General features: G+C 36.6%; 1 protein-coding gene across 1 annotated transcript in view; it reads left to right on the top strand.

The window, feature by feature from the left end:
* The first annotated feature begins 1,066 nt into the window (after window positions 1-1,066).
* Window positions 1,067-15,167, top strand: part of ASB3 (ankyrin repeat and SOCS box containing 3) — a 74,226-nt gene continuing 60,125 nt past the window's right edge. Inside the window, exons 1-2 of the mRNA NM_001205055.1 lie at window positions 1,067-1,271; window positions 9,648-9,806. Coding sequence (NP_001191984.1) covers window positions 1,076-1,271; window positions 9,648-9,806 — 355 coding nt within the window. The 5' untranslated portion in view covers window positions 1,067-1,075. The remainder of the gene's footprint in view (window positions 1,272-9,647; window positions 9,807-15,167) is intronic.

The following is a 15,167-nucleotide window of genomic DNA, read 5'->3' as shown; positions in this document are numbered from 1 at the left end:
AGAGGCACTGCCCCTTGGGAGATGACCCTTTCCCTGAGAATCCTGAACCTTAGCCTCATACAGTATGATTAACAAGAAGCTGTCTTTGTGAGAATCATCTGCTGAGAACTGTACTGGGGGAACATGAAATGACCTTTGGAGGGAGATGATGAGGAAGAGGCACTAATGCTGTCAAGAAATTTCCAGGCTGGTGTAGGAAAGCTGGACTTGTCTTTTTATGATGCTCTTATTCGTTTCAGTGTATTCAAAATATTCTATCAGTGGGACATTTTCATCAAGGAAAGAAAACATGAATATGTAAGCCTCTTTCGTAAAGGACCAGCAGAAAAACTACAGTTATTACTTATCTTTGTTCTTTTCCTTTGTTCATTCCTTTCCTAGCTTTTTTTGGATTTAGCTTTTCCCTGGAGTGGACTGCAACTTAATTCTTGAGGCTGAGCATTGCTGTTAGTTAAATGGCCATCTGTACGTAAAAGACTACATCTTGGGGATTAACTGGAGGTGTTTAGCTCCTTCATCCACGGAATTCCAGTGAATGCAATTCGGTGGAATATGAACAGGAGCAGAAGACTGCAGGAAATTGCTGCTCAGACATTTCTAGAAGTGGAATGATAGAACACTTAAAACTCTTGGTATCTTTTTATTTATTTATTTTTTTGGTTTGAGATTTTATTTATTTATTCATGAGACACACAGAGCATGAGAGAGAGGCAGAGACACAGGCAGAGGGAGAAGCAGGCTCCATGCAGGGAGCCAGACGTGGGATTCGATTCCGGGTCTCCAGGATCAGGCCCTGGGCTGAAGGCAGCACTAAACCGCTGAGCCACCGGGGCTGCCCTCTTGATATCTTAAATAACATTCCAAGGAATCCCAGTTCCCTAGAGACATTTCTGGTTTAGACTCCAGCAGAGGCTGTGGCATGACAGGTCGCTTTCTCCACCTTAGGCTTTTCCTCAGCAGTCCTGTGACAGATGCAAGACAGGCCTGCTTCGATCTGCTAATCTTTAGGAGTACAGTGTTGTTTTACTGTCTATAGTGTTTTCTTTCTGCCTTGTTTTGTAGACTGGTCAAAAGAATGGATTTTACAGAGGCTTACTCTGACACATGCTCCACGGTTGGACTTGCTGCCAGGGAAGGCAATGTTAAAGTCTTAAGAAAACTGCTCAAAAAGGGACGTAGCGTTGATGTTGCTGATAACAGGGGATGGATGCCAATTCATGAAGCAGCTTATCACAACTCTGTAGAATGTTTACGGATGTTAATTCATGCAGGTAAAGTAAATTCAGGGTATGGGAGGCTGGGCCTACAAGCTGGATCAATAAAACATACAAAAATCATCATGTAGGATTTATTAACAGTAGTAGTTGTATTCCTTTTCTCTGACCATACAAGAACTGTTTATGCATTTATTAAGAATGGTAAGATTGCTTGCCTTCAGTTATATAAGTTTGTTGTACCAGATGGACATCTATAAATGTTGTCCTTTATGTGTAACTTGCTGTGCCTGGCCCATTTTTATTGTCTGAGTGAGCTCTTTTAATTAAGCATTTGGTAGTTACTGGCCATGTTTATTCTTTTTTCCTTTTCCAAACAAAAGGAACAGTGTTCTTGGAATTGTGGGTATGAGTGCTTTGTTTGAATTAGTCTTTTTTTTTTTTTTTTCCATTTGAGGTCATGGTAGAGAACAGGATAGACTAGGTCCCTGCCTGTATGGTGCTTATATTCCTGTCGGGGGAGACAGACAATACCTAAACATTAAACGAGATAATTTCAGATTGTAAAAGTGTTGTGGAGGGAGTAAAAGGGTAATGGGACAGAGAGTAGCCATGTGCATCTCTTTCCAACTCTGTGTTCAGTTGACTTTGTGCTTATAACCTGAGATCAGTCAAGTGAGAATATTTACATTGCAGAAATCAACCAGTGCTGTAAACCAAAGCTATAAATTTGGGCTTTTTTTCCCCCCTTTCTGAGAGCCAGTAGTATATTTGTGAGCTCACTATTGAGAAAAGGACTCAGTAAAAGAGACTAAATGAGAGATTCTGAGGTTGAGGGGATAATGGTGTTTGAGCACTGCTTTGTAATAATCATTGTATTAGATCCTTGATTTACGTTATTTAATACATACCAAATTGCTCTTGAGGTATTGTTATCCTCATTTATTGGTGAGAAGTTTACCAAGTGTCAGAGAAGCGGATTTGTCCAAAGATTATATAATAAACTAGAACCCATTTCTCTGATTCTGAAGCCCACTTTTTTTCCACTGTGGCATCCTTCCAGCATTTAATCAAAGTAAACATTTTTAGCATTTAGTTTATTTAAACAGAGGTTGAATGCAACACTGTTGTAATGCTCAGTGAACCATTCACTTTTCATTGATCATGGGAATTCCGATTCCTCTTCCCCTGTGTACTTGTTTTTTTTGTTTTGTTTTGTTTTGTTTTTCCCCTGTGTACTTATAATCACAGGTAGAGCTACTCAGAGTTTAGACTTCTGGTGCCATAGTTCATCAGAACTAACTCATGGCTTCATGGAAGAGAAAGGAAATAATCCTTCTGTTTTTATGGCATAGATTTTTATTTGCTTTGTTTTAAGGGATGAGAGATGGCAAGGCTAAATTCCCCAAATCATAATACAGGAAGTTGGTTATGACTGCTAGGCAAATGTTCTACTAGAGTCCGTTATAGTTGACTATTCAGAGATACTAGAAAAAAAAGACTTTATGCCTCAAATTTTAAAAACTTTGTTAGTGTTTTCAGACTTTGTTTGAAGTTAGTTCTATAGCTTTGAGTTCCTGGTCTCTCTCTACTGATAAAGGAATTAATTTAAATATTCGTTTCTAGTCAAAAAGGTCATTCCCAATATACTGTTATTTCTTCCCATGTCAGAACAATATTGTTTATGTTACAGTTTTTTTCCCTATAGCTGCAGAATAAACTTAGGCATGCTTTTGACTAAATGTGTTTGAATTGGCTATTCAAGTAATCTGTGTTTTCTGTTAGAAATTTTAAGTATCACCTTTATTTTTAATGACTAGACTTTTTTAGGCTTGATGTTTTTGGAGAACAAAATAGCCACACATAGTTAATAACTATGTATGTATATGTATATGTATCAACGATGATACAAATGGTCAACTACAATTTTCTCTCTGTATTTTTATTAGAGTTCACTGTTAGGAAATAAATTGGAATAAATAATAAATAAACTGTTATAAAACTGGAATAAATAAACTGAAATCTGGTTTACATGTAGTGTGTACACAAGGATTAGGAAGTAGGGTGTGCAGAGACTAGGAAGCAGCTATATGTCTTGTTTTAGGAGGTGGTAACATTTTTGATTTTAGTCTTCCATGAGTTTGGTTGTTCTCTATAGTTGGAACTGATGTCCAAAATTCTATTAGATCTGATTATTTGATTCATTAACTAGAAAAAGACTAGAATGAGGCAGAAAGGCTACCTTAGCCTATTGGTCACTTTAAAAAATGTTTTATATGTTCTTCTGGCCCATCTCCCCTTTTGTAAATTAACTAAAGTCCATACTTTATTCAGATCCCCTGCCTTTTAAAAACAGTTTAAACTTACTTGGATGATTCAAGTTCAGGAACATTGACCAGTGAGGAATGGTAGCTATTTTGTAAAAGGTCTAGCTAGCATACAGCTACACGTGAGGATATATTTTAAAATGATAATGAAGTACAAAATTTTTAGTCTGGAGAACTGAAGTGAGATCTCTTTTGCTTATTGGTGACAGTGTCATCTTTATATCTGTACCAGTCAACTCACAATTATGGGTTAATCTTAAAAGTTTCCAAAGCAAGTTCGACATTTCTGTTACTTGTTATACCTGTATAACATCCCTTACTACTTATTATATCTGTATTTTATTTAGTTCATAATTCTCTTGTCCTTTATAGCTCTGCTAATATACATAAAAGTGTCTTTTATTACATAATTTCTATTTCCTTGAATTTCACTTAGTATTAGTGAACTGCCAGAGATTCTTAAAACATGCCTTTTATTAGTGTACTAAAGTTACAAAAGTGCTCAGTCCTACATAAAACGATTGGAAACATCTTAGATATTTAGAAAGAATTTGCTTTACCTTCTCTTCAGTTTATACCCAGAATCTAGCCCAAGAATCATACATGGTTTTCTCATTCAAGTTGGAGAAGAGCATTCAACTGTGGTATGGGTTACTTAAAAATTTAATATGCATGTATATGTTTTTTGCTTTAACTTTCTATTTAAAGTATTAATATAAATAACAAATTTGCTTGTCTTCTTTCCTGTATTGGAAGTTTATGTAATAGGTACAGAGATTTTAAGCATCTTTTCATTTTAGAAGACAATAGTGCTCTTCAGTGGGAATTAATCATGCCATTCAGTATTAAACCACTTACTAATTAAAGGTCATTTAAAATTTTGTAGTTAATTGTAGCATATCACCAACAAATATTTTTATTTGGCAAATATATGAACTAATTCATAGTACTTTTTTTAAGTTCGTGTTAAGAAAATATGCTGTCATACTGGGCATGATAACAGATGCTGAAAATTATTTGGTAATTAGGCAGTGTAACATAGGATTAAGAGTTGTGTTCAGATGGACCTGGGTTCTGCTGACCCTGCCACCAAATTAGTGTGGTCTTGGACAGGTCTTTTAATCTCTTGGTGCTTCATTTTCTTCATCTGTAAGATTAGAAATATTCCAACATTTCAGGGGCGCCTGGGTGGCTGTTGGTTAAGCTTCTGCCTTCAGCTCAGGTCATGATCCCAGGGTCCTGGGATCATGCCCCCAGTTGGGATCCCTGCTCATCCAGGAGTCAGCTTTTCCTTCATCACTGCCCCCTCTCCCCTCCGCCCCTTGGCCCTGGCCTTTGCACCTGTTTTCTCTCTCTCAACTAAATAAATAAAATCTTTAAAATCTGAAAGTGCAGCCAAGGAAGAACTTGCAAGTTGTCATAAAGGAACTGAAGTGCCCATTATGGGTTTGTCCATTATGAAGTCTTTAATGCCTTTACATTTAAAATTTCAATAATTAGGGCAGCCCAGGTGGCTCAGTGGTTTAGCGCTGCCTTCAGTCCAGTGTGTGATCCTGGAGACCCTGGACCGAGTCCCACGTTGGGCTCCCTGCATGGGGCCTGCTTCTCCCTCTGCCTGTGTCTCTGCCTCTCTCTCTCTCTCTCTCTCTCTGTGTGTGTGTCTCTCTCATGAATAAATAAATAAAATTAAAAAAAATTTTCAATAATTAGAATAGAAGCAGAAACTGCTTTGCCTTCCAGTGAAAAGCAAGTAGAAGTTAAGGCATTAAAAATAGTGTTATGAGCCATTTTCCTAAGAATTTATAAGGAAAGGAAGAGAGTGAGAGGGTGGTGGTTGATAGTCTAGTTCAAGATAGGTAAGGTCCCTTTGGTCCCTATGTATCAGTTAAGAAGGGCAGTTTATTATTGGAATTTCCAAAACCAATTTACATTGGGTCCTGACAGCTTTCTTAAAATGATGTTTTGGAGGGCACCTGGGTGGCACAGTCAGTTAAGCATCAGACTCTTGGTTTCGGCTAGGGTCTTGATCCTAGGGTCGTAGATTGAGCCCTAAGTTGGATTCTGTGCTCAGTGTTGAGTCTTCTTGAGACTCTCTCTCCCTGTCTTTCTGCCCCTCCCCCATGTGTGCCCACTTGTTCTCTCTCTCAAATAAATAGAACTTAAAAAAATAATGTTCTGGAGACTTTCCCAAATTTGCGACAATTGTGACAGTATAAAATGCTGTAATTCTGTTGAACTCCTTTAAGGGTTTAGGCCAGCTGTTTTATCTTGGTTTTACTGTTAAGAAACCTATGCTTCAGAGAGTTTGAGTAATTTACCCAAAGGGTAATCCAAAGTAGATTTGGTGGAGCCAGGATTGCAGCCCAAATCTTCTAACTCTAAATCTACTGTGTTGGTTAAACCAGGTTACTTTCCTGATCCAGTGGTTTTAGAGTTAACTATTTAAATGTATTTTTTTTGATAGGTAAAATCTTTTAAGATCTCAATTTATTTTATTATTATTATTATTATTTTTTAAAAAGGACTTTATTTATTCATCAGAGAGAGACAGACAGAGAGGCAGAGTCACAGGCAGAGGGAGAAGCAGGCTCCATGTAGGGAGCCCGACGCGGGACTCGATCCCGGGTCTCCAGGATCATGCCCTGGGCCGAAGGCGGCGCTAAACCGCTGAGCCACCAGGGCTGCCCTAAGATCTCAATTTAGTAGTTGACTGACTTCACTATTTTTCATCCTGAGTGAGAAGTGCCTTTTCTTTATTTCATAGATAATTGCACAGGTGTTTTTTTTTTTCTTTCCTAACATAGGTGTGTACACAAATTGCTAAGGGTGGCCCTCACTCAGGTGGGAATTAAGCTCCCTTCCTTTTTTTATTTTTTTTTTTCCTCCCTTCCTTGAGTGGGGAGTATCTACATAAATTATTTGGATTTTTTTTTGGTATTTAGAGTATCTCCTCTCTTTATTTATTCAATCATTTATATTTTCTAGGACTCCTATGTATTAATTTTATATATTGAGTTATAATCCAAATGATGTTATTTATTTTGTTGCTCAGTTTGTTCTAGTTTTTGTCATTGAGTACCTTTCCAGATTGGCTCTTGTGTTTCCTTGACAGGACCTTATATTTTTAAGCTTTTATTTATTTGAGAGAGAGAGAGAGAGAGGGAGCCAGGGGGAGGGGCAGAAGGAGAGGGAAAAGGAGATTCTCCACTGAGCAGGCAACCTAGCATAGGGCTCGATCCTGGGACTTCAAGATCATGACCTGAGCTGAAGGCAGATGCTTAACCAACTGAGCCACTCAGGGCCCCCCACCCCTACCCCGTTTTGTTTTTTAAGCACCTTTTTTTACTTGCTGGACCTGGAAGATGCTCCAGGCTCATTTTGTATATTCTGCGTGACAACTGTAGAATCAACTATTTTCTTAGGAGCCCTGGTTCCTTTTGTTGGAGAATGGTACTCAAAATCAAGATCTGGGCACTGAGTGTGCTCCTGGCCCCTGGCATGTCTTTACTTTTAAGCCCCTTTAGCAGAGTTAGGAAATATATTAACCCATGTATATACACATACTTATAAGTATTTCTGTATCCATCTGTATCTGTATTATAGCTAAACACAAGTTCATAAACTGATGTCTGGATTCTAATCCAGTACCATGTGGTTCATTCTAGCCTTTTTCCTTTACTTCTTTGTAACCTCTCTTCCCAAAGGTGAGACCGTCACTGTCAACCATACATTCATTTGTTTGATCTTATTGTACATATATAGTGGTTTCAGAATTGTTAATCTTTTTCCCTATGCAAAACAACTTTACTGACTAGCCTGCAGTGTACTTGTACACCTTTTGTCTTTAGCCTTACAGTTTCTAGTCATGATGAAACCATCTTCTAAAGTGTCATCCATTTGTAATCCAGTTAGATGGTTTTGTCACAGTCCCCATTCTATCCTGAGATTTCCCCCACTGCCTCTGCCTGGTGGTTTTTTTTTTTTTTTTAATTGCATACATTAGGTAAGGTTCTCTCTTTGTTTTTTTTTATTTTTATTTTTATTTTTTTATTTTTTAAAGATTTTATTCATTTATTCAGGAGAGAGACAGAGAGGCAGGGACATAGGCAGAGGGAGAAGCAGGATTTAATCCCAGGACCCCAGGATCCTGACCTGAGCCAGAGGCAGACATTCAACTACTGAGCCACCCAGGTGCCCCTCTCTTTGTTTTATAAAATAGTCTTTTAAATGGCTAGGATTAAGCTTTATCTCTTTTTTTTTCTTTCTCAGTGAATGAGAACATCCTTTTTTTCCAAAGGAAATTTCCTTAGCGTCCTACCCTACATTGGCCTAGGTCATCATCTCTTCATTGTTTCTTTTTACTTCTGCTGGCTCCACTCCCTCAGGGGCACCCTCCTCTCTCCCTTTGTGTCACTGCCACATTGTTTTACTTATTCTAACTTTAAGACTCGGTTTAGTATACAGAATAAGTCTAGTCTTGTCTCAGTACTTTATTTTTCTAACTTCTTTGCTATTCTTTTCTGCCCTCTCCTATCCCTATCAACTTCAGTCACTTTAACCAAGTATAAAAGCAAGCAGCTGAACAACAGCCTGCTCTTTTGGCATTTTGATTAGAATGGAAAAAATGGGCATCTTTATAATATTGAGATTTCCCATTTGGAGCTGTCTGTGTATCTATATATATCTATGTATTTCTAGTTTTTATCTTAACCTTATAGTTTTGTGGATATCTGAATAAAGGTCAGTTTCTGACTAATCTGGGAAATACTGTTTTTTTGATATGAGCTCTATTTTTAAAATTTTATTTTTTTAAGATTTTATTTATTTGAGAGCAGGAGAGGAGAGAGAGAGAAAAGAGAAAGAGAGAGAGAAAGAGAAAGAATAAGCAGTGGGGAGGGGCAGAGGGGGAGAGAGAGAGAGAGAGAGAGAGAGAGAAGCAGACTCCCTCCTGAGCAAGAAGGCTACTGCAACAAGGGGCTCTATTGGAGGTCCTGGAGATCATGACCTGAGTGGAAAGGCAGATCCTCAATCTACTAAGCCACCCAGGTGCCCCCGTGATATGAGCTTTAAAAATATAACTGCTCTATCTTGCTGTTTAGTTGTGCTTCTGTAAAGTTTGAGGCTTTTTACAAAAAGTATTTATGCTTACAAGCTGATATTTGAATATTATTATATCTTTGCCCATTTCATCAGTGGGTTACATTTATAAGAATTACTTAAAACAGATGATTATTTTATTCAAGGACATTAAGCCTAGTTTTTCAAGAAAACATTATTTAAAGTCTTAAAATTTTTTTGTAGCCTCAAAATGCCTTCACTGTCCACCCTATAGCCCATTCTTTTATTGTGGGGTTAGACTTTTACTGTTTTGGAAGCAAAAGTAAGAAAATCACTTTTCAAAGTGACTTCAATATTATATTTTGCTGTGGAGTTACAAAAATTTTAAGGTAGACATTATTTACGTAATTTTAATTTTACCAGAATCTTGAGACTTTTATAACAAACCCTAGAAACCTTAAAGTAAATTAATTCTTAGAAGTTGTATGCCACTCTTTGATTTCTTTGGGGTGCATTTTATTACATTTTATTATTTTAGAAACATAGTCTTTATTAGCTATTAGACTGTAGTCTTAGGTTAGAAAAGGAGTATTTTAAACTACCATCATATTATTAATTGAATACAAGGAAGTAATGCTCATTTGAGATGAGACCATTTCTCATGGAAACTTAGAAATTAAAAAAAATCAAATTTATTAATAGTTTGCTTAAGCACAATTTTGGTGCTGTATCCTCTTCAGATCTTGCTTTTGGGTTACCTTTCAAATCCTGCCACTCCCTTTCCCCCCTACCCACTGGAAATTAGGGAATAGAAAATGAGTTTGTGGGCAGAATTTGTGCGTTAAGAATACCAGAGAGCTTTTCACACTGTGACACCTATAGAACTGTTTCTTGATTTTCTAGTCTGAGTTTTAAACTCAGACCTCCCATTTAAAATCATATTTTTAATATTTCTTCAAATTCTTGGAATCTTTCCTTTTTAAGCACAAGAAATAGCAGTGGTATTTTCCAGTTGACATTTCGTTTTTGTTTTTTGTTTTTACAGTAGATTCATCTGAAAATTACATTAAGACAAAGACTTTTGAGGGCTTCTGTGCATTACATCTTGCTGCAAGTCAAGGACATTGGAAGATTGTACAGATTCTTTTAGAAGCTGGGGCAGATCCTAATGCAACTACTTTAGAGGAAACCACACCACTGTTTTTAGGTAAAGTATGCTGTTTGTAGTACAGATGCAGTTTTTTATTTTTAATTTTTTTCTTAAGGAAACTAAACAATTTCCTCTCCAGCTGCTCTACGTACAGTATGTTCTATGGCAAACATACTGCCACTTCTTGGATTCTAAAACCAAAAAGGTGTCTTTAAAGGTTTCCCTATTGTTTTCCACCCTTGAGTGATAGCATCTGGGATACCTTTAAACATTTAAAGTTGTAAAATCCATTCTGAATTGTCATTGTTGTTCTCAATATTATTCTGAAGACTTTGCATAGCTTAAATTGTAGCAATAGTACAAGGTTACCTGTGAATGTTTTGTTTGCTTTTTCTTTGTGCTAAGAAATTGAGGTTTTTATGGAAGAAATCACCAGTTAATCCTTTAATGCCAATTAATTTGTTGCCTCTATAGATCACTATTTAGACTTCTTCAGCTATAGACTATTTTTAATTCCTTAAGGACAAAGGACAAATTCTAACAGACACACTCCTACTACCTGTCTTTTTTTCTTCCCTCCCTCCGATCCTGTTTTTCCTTTCTTTGAACCTGTTTGTCTTTAGGGACAGTGTGGCCCATAAAGCTTAGTGGAACATGAGAAAATTAAGAGACTAAAACATTTGTATAGGATCAGTGTATCTGGACTACACTTTTGGTCCTACGATCTGTAATTTGCTATATGCTTTGGTTTCCTCACATGTGAAATGAGAGTAATAGTACCTACACAGTGATAGTACCTACACAGTGTTTATTGGACTGAGAATAAAATGAGGTGCCTGTGAAAGTACTTTATTTCTCTTCAGCATAATGTATACCTTAAATTTATAAATAGTAAAATTCATTCTTTTTAATATATAGCTCAATGAGTTTTGATGTATGCATAAAATTGTGTAATGACAGTAATAGTCAAGACAAAGGACAGCCCTATCAGCCTCCCCCTCCCAAATTCCATCATACTGCCTATTTTTATTTCATGGTGCCTATTTTTATTGGCGTTGTTGTTAAAGATTTTATTTATTCATTCATGAGAGACATAGAAAGAGAGAGGCAGAGACATAGGCAGAGAGAGAAGTAGGCTCCATGCAGGGAGCCCGATGTGGGACTCCAGGATCAGGCCCTGGGTAGATGCTCTACTGCTGAGCGACCCAGGCGTCCCAATGCTGCCTATTTTTAATTAACCCCTCCACCAACTTTACCCTTAACAACCACTGATCTATTTTCCTCCCCCCTGCTTTTTTTTTGCTTTTTTGCAGAATATCATAAACATATATGGAATAATACAACGTGTAACTTTTGAGACTGATTTCTTTCACTTAGCATAATGCTTTAGGAATTCATACATGTTGTTGCATTATTAATAATTCATTCCTTTTTATTGCTAAGTAGGATTCCTTTATTTTTTTTTTATTTTTATTTGTTTAAAATTTTTATTTATGATAGTCACACAGAGAGAGAGAGAGAGGCAGAGACATAGGCAGAGGGAGAAGCAGGCTCCATGCACCGGGAGCCCGACGTGGGATTCGATCCCGGGTCTTCAGGATCACGCCCCGGGCCAAAGGCAGGCGCTAAACCGCTGTGCCACCCAGGAATCCCGAGGATTCCTTTATATAAACGTATCGCAGTTTATCCATTTAACAGTTGATAGACATTTGAGTTGTTTTCAGTATTTGGTGATTATGAATAAATTGATGCAAATATTTGCATGCAGGTTTTGTTTGAATGTAAGTTTTAATTTTTCTTGGATTAATACCTAGGATTGTTGGGTAATGTGGTAAGTGTATGTTTAACTCTGGAAAACCATTTAGAAGTTTCTTACAAAGTGACTATACAGCTTGTATTCCCTCCCTCCAGTAATGTTTGATAGCTTCATTTGCCCCAAATGCTCACCAACAGAATTGAAAATTCTTTTTTGCTTTTAGTGGCATCTCCTTGTGCTTTTAATTTGCACTTTTACTTGCTGGTAATGATCTAGAACATCTTTTCATGTGATTATTTGCCATCTTTCCTTTTTCTCACCAATTACTTTTGTGTTTAGATATTTTGTTTTGAAATAATTTCAGACTTTTGAAAATGTTTTCACAGTACAAAGGATTCATATACTTTTGACCCAAATCTTGTTCTTTTGCTGTGTTCAGTTTGTGATTTTTTTTTCTTTCTCTGTATTTATCCATAGATTTTTTTTTCTGAACCCTTTGAGATTAAATTGTAGACCTAATGCTTCTTTACCTATAAATACTGCAGTATGTGCTTCCTAAAAACAGTGAAATTGTCTTATATAACTGCCATCTGATGATGATGAAAATCAGAAAGTTAACATTGATATAGGTTAGTTATTTAATCTACAGTTCTTACTCAGTTTTGCCAGTTGTTCCACCAATGTTCTTTATAAAAACAACAACATAATTTGTTAGTTCAGGATCCAGTCCAAGATCACTTGTTAAATTTAGCTGTATGTCTCTTTAGCCTCCTGTAATTAGGAACACATTTTTACTCCTTATCTCTTACGATTTTAACATGTTTAAAATTTTAACAATTTTGAAAAGTTCAGGTCATTTATCTTGTAGAATGTTTTTCGGCTTGGGCTTGTCTGATGTTTTTTTCTTGATAAAGTTATGGTTATGCATTTTTGGCAGGAATATCAAAGAAATGAAATGGTATCTTAGTACATCTTATTGGGAAGAATATGACCCATTACTGGGTCTGCCATGTGCAGTCACCAGTACTGATGATGTTAATTTATAAAAGTATTTTGAATATATAAAATGTGTAATTATGAAGATGTTTCATGGAAGCTTTGCTATAGTATGGTTTGTGTTTCCTAGAGGGGAGATTTCTTTTTTATATAAGTTTTTTTTTTTTTTCACACGCACATTTAACCCACTTTGGATATTGTGTACACAAACACATAGTAAGCTTTCATTGTGGCCTAGCCATGTGCAGTCTCTATTTGAGTTGTGGTCTTTAAGAAATCTACCATGTAGAAGAGTGAACAGAATTACTTAAGTCTTATAAAAGAGATGGAAATAAAGTATTCAAGATATTAAAAGAAGGCAATATAAGTCACCTTGAGATAATAGAGGAAGACGTGCATGGTAACTGTATTAATAGTAACTACAACATTTACTGAGCACAGTGTATACGAACCTGCCTGTCAGGTGTTTTATACCTGAATTAGCTACTTTAATTTCCATTATGATTCTATGAGATATGTACTATTATTATTTATGCTTTTATAGGTGAAGAAGATATATAAAAACACTGTATTTAGGATCAGAAGAGCTATATTTGAGTCTTGACCCTGCCATTAGCTGCATATTGGCTAGAAGAGCATTTTTTGATTTGATGAGCTATTAATAGAATTAATAGATGTTCGTTGAGAAAAGGGTTCCTGATCAACCTGTGTTTGATAAATACTGTGCACTGTATTCCCCAATGTAGAAAAAACAAAAAATATTAGCTCTGTAGCTTAATGTGTCCATTCAGAGAGGTATCTTCTATACTGTTACCCCATTTTCGTATCTTCATAGCTCTTCTCACTGACTGCATTTTATTTATTTGCTTTTTTGTTAATCGACTGTCCTCTCCACTAGAAAGAATGCTCCATGAGAGCAGGCATTTTACTTATCTTGTTCCCTGTTGTAATTTGCAAATCCAGATAAGTGCATGGTATATGGTGGCATTTAATAAATTTTTTGATGAATGAAAGTCTTTCTCAGACCTGTTATAAAACAACATTTGTTTTAACTTTAACTCGGCATTTTGGAATGTAATTTGACCATAATATTCTTTTTCTTTGTGGAACACTTAGGAAAATCTCAGAGAACACTGACATTCCATGGAACAATTTGAGAAATGCTAGTTTGCTGGTTAACAGTTTAAAAATTTTATAGTCCTGTTTATGAAATTCAGTATTATATGTAAACATGTGGAAAAAATTAGAGATGCAGAGTTTTAGTGATTTCTATTTTAGGATATAGTTAACTTGTAATTTTTTATGTTAATGAAAGAACAGTTGCTAAGATAATTCAAACCAGTGAATAACTTTAAATCACTTATTTTTAGTAACGGGATTTATTTAGTTTCTTTGGCAGCAAACTGACTATCCTAATTATGTTTTATATTGGCTAATACAAAAAATTATTTTACTCAAGCAAGGAGGTTAACTTCAAGGAGATGTAGTACATGTAGGACTTTAGGTGCTCAAGTAGAGCATCAATTATGCTAGGTTCTTATTTGGAAGTAGAGTATTTCTTTAAAAAGGAAAAAATATACTTTTAGTTTTTGCGGGAACATAGGGTCAAGGGATGGACATATGATTCTTCAGTTAGGTGATGTGCACACAGTGTTTGCTTGCCTGTAAATAATATGACAAACTTCAGCAATCTGCTTTGCTTTTCTTTATCCATCTACTTCTCTTAAATAACCATAGTGATCCACGTTTCAGTCTATAATGGAAGGGCTTCTTTTACTAAAATAAAATCTAGGACACTTAAGGTTTCAACAAACTATAGATGGTAATGTCTTGGTAAGAAGAGTGGCTGGATCAGCTGAACTTAAAGTCAGAAAGGGGAACTGCCTGTCTGGTGCAGCTTCCTTCTTGGTGTAGGAGTTCTCTTCCAAAACTGGTGTTTGCTAAAACTTTGAAGTATTGAAGTATGTTTTCCTCTCCCCACAGGGAAGCTGTATTTCCATACAAGTTACTGTAGTACCTGTCTTGATGGCCTAGCTACCACCTAGACTGTTGCTGGAGGCTATAAATATAAACTTGGAGGATTAAGGGGTAGAAAATGAATATAGAACTATGGAAATTTGGTAGGTAACTTGGAAAAGTCATTGACATTGGTGTTTGAATATGATTGAACTGAAGGCTATATGCAGAGAAACTCTGCTCCCCCACCATTTATAATGGGGACATATTTTCTACACAGAACTCGTCAAGATGTTTATTTTTAAGAATTTTTAAGTAGGATGCATAACCCTCAACATGGAGCCCAATGCAGGGCATGATCTCACAACATTGAGATCAAGACCTGAACTGAGAACAAGAGTCAGCGGTTGAGTGTCTGCCTTTGGCTCCGGTTGTGATCCTGGGGTCTAGGGATTGAGTCCCACATCGGGCTCCCTAAGGGGAGCCTGCTTCTCCCTCTGCCTGTGTCTCTGCCTCTCTCTGTGTCTCTCATGAGTAAATAAATCTATAAACAAAAAAAAGTCACATGCTTAACTGCCTGAGCCACCCATGTGCCCCTCATGAAGATTTTTATAAAAATGAGTTAGAGGGGATCCCTAGGTGGCTCAGTAGTTTGGCGCCTGCCTTCCGCCCAGGGTATGATCCTGGAGTCCCAGGATTGAGTTCCACGT

This window comes from Canis lupus, chromosome 10 (assembly GCF_011100685.1).
Source record: "Canis lupus familiaris isolate Mischka breed German Shepherd chromosome 10, alternate assembly UU_Cfam_GSD_1.0, whole genome shotgun sequence".
NCBI lineage: Eukaryota > Metazoa > Chordata > Mammalia > Carnivora > Canidae > Canis > Canis lupus.
Note: the sequence above shows the minus strand (reverse complement) of the source record. Positions and strands in the feature narration are given on the sequence as shown.